General features: G+C 38.6%; 3 protein-coding genes across 4 annotated transcripts; all 3 read left to right on the plus strand.

The window, feature by feature from the left end:
• The first annotated feature begins 897 nt into the window (after positions 1-897).
• On the plus strand, positions 898-3,324 carry LOC127750542 (uncharacterized). Its single transcript, XM_052272478.1, has one exon. It carries the CDS (start codon positions 898-900, stop codon positions 3,322-3,324), a length of 2,427 nt encoding a protein of 808 aa, XP_052128438.1.
• Positions 3,325-3,618: 294 nt separating this feature from the next.
• On the plus strand, positions 3,619-5,223 carry LOC127750549 (uncharacterized). 2 transcript variants are annotated; one of them, XR_008011743.1, is made up of 4 exons: positions 3,619-3,792; positions 3,901-3,998; positions 4,104-4,848; positions 5,121-5,223. XR_008011743.1 is itself a non-coding variant. In XM_052272488.1 (3 exons), exons 1-3 carry the CDS (start codon positions 3,657-3,659, stop codon positions 4,260-4,262), a joined length of 393 nt encoding a protein of 130 aa, XP_052128448.1. In that variant the 5' UTR covers positions 3,619-3,656; the 3' UTR covers positions 4,263-5,223. The 2 variants fall into 2 exon arrangements, 1 of the variants encoding a protein (XP_052128448.1); XM_052272488.1 differs by having other exon boundaries at positions 4,104-5,223.
• A 107-nt stretch (positions 5,224-5,330) lies between these two features.
• On the plus strand, positions 5,331-6,460 carry LOC127750550 (uncharacterized; the record flags this gene model as incomplete). The annotated part of the gene is given in 2 exon segments (XM_052272489.1): positions 5,331-5,434; positions 5,664-6,460. Coding segments are annotated over 2 exon segments (396 nt in total). The 3' UTR covers positions 5,985-6,460.
• Between the last annotated feature and the right edge of the window lie 469 nt (positions 6,461-6,929).

The raw sequence follows: 6,929 nt of genomic DNA on the forward strand, positions 1-6,929 counted from the left end.
TGGGTGTCGCATACCCATCGGGTCACGAGCAGCAGCAGCAACTCGGCTGGCTGTGCACTCTGTGCAGCGCACGCACATCCACTGTGACCCGGAGCAGGGTGTGCTGATGGTGTCAGCCGCCAGGGTGAGCATGAGAAGGTGGCCAGGAGCTTATGCTCCACCCCGTCAGACAGACGGGCTTACACACGGTAAACAAAAAACTCTGATTCCGAGACGCCAAAAAAGGCGGATTTTAATTTTTGAAGCCGAAACATGTTTTTCAGCTTATTTTATCAGTATCGGGCAAACCCGCAACCCATTTCGAGCGTTTTCTGCCTGTTTCGCGTCGAGCGTTTCGAAACCGGCGCGCTCAGTCCCGTTTCTGTCGGGCCGTGTCGTGATCGGAGCCTGCCGCCCCGAAGCGGGGAGGACTGGCTCGATTTTGAGAGTCGCGCCCACTCTTTCAGGTTGTAGGGTGTTTCTTTTCATCTTTGGCTCAGCCGGGCAGCTTTGTATGAGTTCAGAGCGAACATGTTGTTTAACTTATTTTAGACTGAATTTTGGTTCACGAAAAGAAGAAAGGTATTACAAGTCGTTGTTGCTGGAAGGCGGTCCCCCCGTCTTTCCCGCTCGTTTTCACTTCGAACGCCATCAGTGTGGAATTGTCTCTTTGATTTGGATGTTTTTCGTGCCGCCCGGTTAGTATAAGTCTTCTGTATTTTTGTGTAATTCAATTGTTGTGGTGAAATTACTGCTACTTTTGTGAGCTTCGTGTTTTTACTTTCCCTTCCTTATTGTTAGTGTTGATGTTCTTTGATTGTTGTACTTATTTCTCCTTTTTTGGGGTTACAGGTGCCTATAACCCCACATTGCATCCTTTGAGGATTCCGAACCGAACGACATTTTATTTGAGGTAAGATGTCTAACAATCCCCCTGCAAAACGTCTCCGATCGTCCGGTCCACTCGTAAATCATCGACCACCTGTGGAGTGTATTGAAGAAGGCGACTCTGCTGATGAAGATGACTTGGAGCCTGATGCTGGAAATGATCATGAGAGTGACTTTAGTGATGGTGAACTTGATGTGTCATATGAGCCCCATGTAACCACAAGATCCTCAAGTGCAAGTGACAGTGCTCCTGGTGTGTCGAGTTCAAGTGGAAACGTTCGAACTGCATCTAAATCATGTGATGTTAATACTGTAGCCGGCAACTTTGTGCTTAGCTTGCATGAGAAGTGTTTCGTGTCTCAGAGTGATAGGAAAGAAGTTCTGGATGACGCAAAACTTCTGGTCAAGGAAGGCATTAAGAAATTTGCTGAGAAAGTTGACTCAGCGTTGAAATCTCAAGGTAGCAAGGTCAGGCTTAACGATATACTGAATGTTGAGAAGTACGCCTCATCAACATGCTATGATACTTTCAAAAATCTGGAAACAAAATCACAACAAGCGAAATTTTTCAAAGATACAATTGGAGTGACAGACGTGAAGAGGATCCCGCTGGGGAAAGTTCTACTTAGAGGCCGTAAAGGCGGAGTGACTAAAACCAAAGTCATTGACCAGGAGTTAATCTATGTGCCACTAGAAGAAACCGTCGATAAAATGATAAACCACCCAGACTATAAGTTCTTTGTTGAGAACACTCAAAGTGGCACGTGCAACTCTGAGTATTTAGACTGCTACATGAAAGGATCCCTCGCCAAAGAGAATAAAATTTTAAGAGAACACCCTGATGCTCTTCGCTTTATATTGTATTATGATGATGTTGAAGTTCTCTCCCCTCTCAAGAGCAGAGCTGGAAAGCAAAAGGTTGGAGCATTTTACATTTTTCTTGACAATATACCTTTGCAATACAGGTCTTGTCTGAAGGTAATTTGTTTGCTCGGGCTTGTTAATGCCAACCTCATTAAAGGGAAGTATTATGGAATGGATGCTGCACTTGAGGCAATTGTTGACATTCTAAAAAAATTTGAAGATGGTATACAGCTACCCAGTGGTACTAAAGTGTATGGCACATTAATTGCTGTCATTGGTGACAACTTGGGACAGCACTGCATGGGTGGTTTTAAAGAAGGATTTACTGCTACACGATGCTGCAGAATATGTATGGCAAGATTTGAATCAGAGATAAAAACAATGACTAAAGAAGATGAGAAACTCCTTAGAACCAAAGAAGACTACCGGCAGCAAATTGATAAGATTCAGACTTCAAGAGGGAAAAATGAGAAGTTCAGCACGGAGTACGGTTTAAATAGGGAGTCATGTTTAAATAAATTGGATACATTTCACGTTCTTGAAAATTTTCCATATGACGGGATGCATTGCCTGTTAGAAGGGGCCTTAAGTTTGGCTGTGAAGAAAGTGTTAAAACACTACCTCTATGATGTCAAGGAAAAGCCTTTCACTTTGGACTGGCTAAATCAGGCAATATTAAGTTTTGATTTTGATTATTCTGAGACAAGAGATAAAGCATCAGAACTGAAAGAAGACTTCATTAAGGATGATTCTGTTTCTCTGCATCAGTCAGCCGCTCAACTTTGGTTACTTGCCACAATTTTGCCTCTTATTCTGAGTCCATTAATTGACTGCGAGGATGTCCACTGGACAAACTACCTTGACATGTTAGAGATATGCCGTATTGTGTTCACAGTGAAAATTCCATTGTGGTTGGTAACGTATCTTCAAGACTTGATTGACGGGTACCTGTCAAAATTTATTTCACTTTATGGAAATCTGATTCCCAAGCAACATTTTTTAATACATTTTCCAAGTCAAATTTTAAAATTTGGAAGCCTTATGAATTACATGTGTTTAAGATGTGAAGCTAATCACAAATACTATAAGAGGTTAATTTCTGTTTTGACTGCATACAGAAATATCCCCCTCTTCCTTGCCCGACGAGACCAACTTCACCAAGCTTATCTTTGGAAGAAAACAATGAGGCATGAATCGACATGTGGACCCCACAAATCAGTCAGGCTAGAGTTTGCTTACTATGGAAACTTAGTTCAAGCACCTGGCAATGAACTTGTAGAATCATCATGGTTGGACTTAAATGGAGTGAAATTTAAACCTGAACACTGTTATGTTGTTGTGGGACTGAAAGACTACCTACCAGTGTTTGCTTTTGTGAAGACTATCATTGTGCACCCTCAAGTTGCCTTTGTCTGTCAAGATGTGAAGACAGTTGGTCGCAATCTCCATGCTGGATGCTTCATTGTTCCACTCACTAATGGAATATCTGTACATAGACCAGAAGATATGCTAGTCCATTCAGTTTTCCATGCCCACAGTTTTGGGAACTACTCTGCTATTGTTTCCAAGTCATGTCTAGGAGGACAGCCATAATGTTGACATTTTCATGCATATTTAGTTTTAGTTTTAAGTAACTTCATATATCTTTTAAAAAAATACTTTGACTGTATTTAATTTAATACTTTTTTTTTGTTCTTTAATTTTTTGAAATGTCCAATTGCTTGTATGTTTTGTATTTTTACTTTTGATGTGTGTTAAACTCTTTGTATTAGTGACATTCTATTAGCATAACAAACTTAAGTGCTGGTCAATTTCAAAACCAATGTAATTGTTGGGAGCTGAACATAATTATTGGTACTGTTTTGATATTTTTTTTTTATATTTGTGGGTTATAACAGATTTTGAGTGAGACTGCATGTGTGACCATGAAAGACACAAGAGGCGTTGAAAGAGGGGCGTGCAAAAACTGTCCTGAGTGTGAAGCATATGAAATAGAGGAGAATGCTGTCAGGTCTAACTGCAACTATTGTAACTGTCCAGCAACAGGTCACCATGCTATTGGTAAGATTCAAAAGTCAATAATTATCCAAAATTTGCTGTCTCCTATAACACTAATGAAATCTACTATGTTGGTGTGTATTTTATAAAATAGTATATTTTCTCTTGTAGAAGCTTCACAGCCCACAACTGCAAGCAACTCAAGAGAATCGACCACTCCAAACTCCTCGGTGGTGACCCTAACACCTGTCAGTGCTTCTACCCCTGCTGTAAGTTTGTTATCCATATAAACTATTTTGATTTAAAAAAAAATGAATATGTAATGATCTATATATTGATTGAAAAATACCTAACTAATCTCTGCTTATTTTCAGGTGCCTGTGCGTTCCAGCAGCGTTATCACATTAGATGTAGATAATGTGACAGACCCATTTCTACAAAGTTTGTTGGTTCAGCAAACTTCTACTGCTAATGAGGTATTTTTTGGTACTAGGATCACCACTGTCAAAATATTTTTATTTTTGTGCCAGTAATTTTATTTTTCTTATCTTTACAGCCAAACACAGATGAGATATTTCTCCCTATCAAATTGCCTCGAAAGTGTGAACTTGCTTTGGAGAAAAGGGATATTGACTACAAAGTCAAGTCTGGGATTGTGAGAGAGGTGGTCAGCAACCTAATGGGTCACGACCAACTTACTCCAAAATGTTTAGAAAAGGCAGCGAAAAAGATGGTGACTAAGTGGTCCCCGCTCAAAGATGTAAATGACCCTAACAATGTGAGTTTATTGTTGTATAATTCTGAATAGCACTAAGCCATGTGTTGCAAGCCTAAAATATTTACTAATTTCTGCAGGAGGGGCTTCTGTGCATGTTAAGGAAAAGAAGGGATAGATTAAATGGGACTGGAAGTGACCGTGCATCAACAAGCAGTAATACTGAAATGACTGCGCTTGATGCGAAACAAGAAATGTATGAGAAATGGTCTACCAACCACCGAACAGCTGCAGCCCACAAACATTTAATGGTAGTTGCCAGACCATTAAGAAAAGTAGAGTCCAAAAAACTACCTGGTCTTCAACTTCTCAAAGCATACCCAGCTTTAGGCATCAATGATGTGGTGAGTATTAAACCATAGTCATACTTGGTTCTAAATTGTGCTTTCCTTTCCTATATTTGTGCTCAAAACCTGTTCGCTTTAAAATACTGCAACCAAAATTCTTATATTGCAAAGTCTAGTCATTTCTAACATTTAAACCATAATTGCAATTTTAATTTGTACTGAAGAGTGTAATTGGATAATTACTTACAAATCTTGTAATGCATCAGTCAGAAGACGAAGGAAAAGTAACCCGATATTCAATGTGACTGTAAGTGGGTGCTGTGTTTCAGCTTCTTCAAGAATTCTATGCAGAGATGGATATTGATGAGGATAAGGCAAGGGAAAACTGGAGGAAAACAATGGAACCCCTAAAACAATACCACCAGGTTGAAAAGAAATTGCCTTTTCTTGGAGGAACCTTGGGTGAGTTACAATATAGTTACTGGTCTGTCACCTTTAACCAAATTCACACTACTATTACACTTCTTGTTTGCTTACAGATGAAGAAACTTTATGGATTTTGGAAAATATGCATCTATACAACATTTGGTTTAAGGAGACAAATCGAGAAAAAAGAACTGCACGAGTTCTGGAATTGTTCCCTGTGAGTACATTTATTTTAAAGACAGATGTGATCCTGAGAGATATGTTTTGCTAATCACAATGTGTCATTAAAATATGGTTCGTACCCCAAGAATAATTATTTAAATTTGATTCATCTTTATCTTAATCTGTCTATGAAAATCTGCTTGCTGTTGATTATCAAAGCAAAAAGACTTAAACCTTGTTTGTACTGTGAGCGTAACTTAGTAATCCTAAATTATACATTCCAGGAAAATACTCCACCAGCAGAGACCCAGCCAAAACCCACTGATGCACCAAGGCTCATTGGAATAGGTAGTCAATATGATGGCACGCTATCCCTCACCAGCTTCATTGATTCTGAACCAGTTTTCTCTGAAGAGAACCCTTTTAAAGCTATGCTACTGCTCCTTGCTATCTATTTTGTGGTGGGCATCAAGTGGCCTCCACTCGTTCGCCTCCCTCTTATTTTTCTTACCTGTGCCATAGGTTGTCTCTCAAAGGTTCGTTCAGATGTTGTCAGGAACCAGAAGTTTGTAACTTTTTTACGGCAAATGAAAGCCTATGAATAAGTTCAACTGATTGTGTGTTGTGTGTGTATTTCAAATTCTTTTATTTTTTTGCCTTCACGTGAAGACAAATTCTTTAGAAGAAAAAGCATTTTGATCTCTTTTTATTTTTTGAATTTTTGTTAAACACATCTTATGTACATGGACATATGCACAGATGCTGTTTTCATTATGTTGAACTAAAATTTTAAGTTACCACAGCCATGTTGTATTTATAGCAGGTTTGGTTTTTAAATTGGACCCTTCTGTAGAACTGTTTGAATGTAGAGTTCAGCTCTAATGAGTATGAAGTACAATTGTAGTACAAATAATGAAAACAAATTACATTTCTTTTGTTAACTGCAACTCTTTGACCATTATTTTTGGAAAATTTGCCCTATTTCTAATAATAATTAATAGTGAAGTGTCTGTTGGAGTATTACAATCAATGGTTAAGTTTGTGGTGTCTCAAGAAAGGAAAAGCTAACAGGAAAAATTACAACAGCTACTACATACTAAACATTACTTTATTTTCTTTCTTTTCTTATTGACAGAAAATAACACAAACACAGATTGGGTCTTGTGAAAATTCTTCATTGCATGTTGTTTCCTTTCAATGTCTATTGGCCACAGAGAGTCATCCCCCCCCAAAAAAAAAACGTACAATGGTGGTATGACATATTCTGAACTACTTAATGCTTTGGATTTCAATTCAATTCTACTAATTTCTGGTGTCACTTCATAATTAGATAGACCAACACCTCTGGAAATGTAATTCTCAAACATTTCCGAAGTTTAACAGCGTCCAAACGCTATAATGAATTTCAATTGAGTTTCAATGCTAGAACTTAAATTTACCATCTCAAAAGCAGTGGATGGACGAGGGCAATGTAAGGCAATAGTATTTGAGGTGGATTTTAGCCTGAAAAGTTGAGTTTTATGGTAATCTATGCAAGTGAAAGAAAAGAA

This window comes from Frankliniella occidentalis, unplaced genomic scaffold, assembly GCF_000697945.3.
Source record: "Frankliniella occidentalis isolate FOCC.00 unplaced genomic scaffold, Focc_3.1 Scaffold207, whole genome shotgun sequence".
Classification (NCBI taxonomy): Eukaryota; Metazoa; Arthropoda; class Insecta; order Thysanoptera; family Thripidae; genus Frankliniella; species Frankliniella occidentalis.

Bases quoted from the DNA above. Each gene is read 5' to 3' on its own strand.
- LOC127750542 (XM_052272478.1), top strand. From the start codon at position 898: ATGTCTAACAATCCCCCTGCAAAACGTCTCCGATCGTCCGGTCCACTC.
- LOC127750549 (XM_052272488.1), top strand. From the start codon at position 3,657: ATGAAAGACACAAGAGGCGTTGAAAGAGGGGCGTGCAAAAACTGTCCT. The intron at 3,793-3,900 runs GTAAGATTCAAA...TTTCTCTTGTAG, and splicing joins AACAGGTCACCATGCTATTG to AAGCTTCACAGCCCACAACT. The intron at 3,999-4,103 runs GTAAGTTTGTTA...GCTTATTTTCAG, and splicing joins TCAGTGCTTCTACCCCTGCT to GTGCCTGTGCGTTCCAGCAG.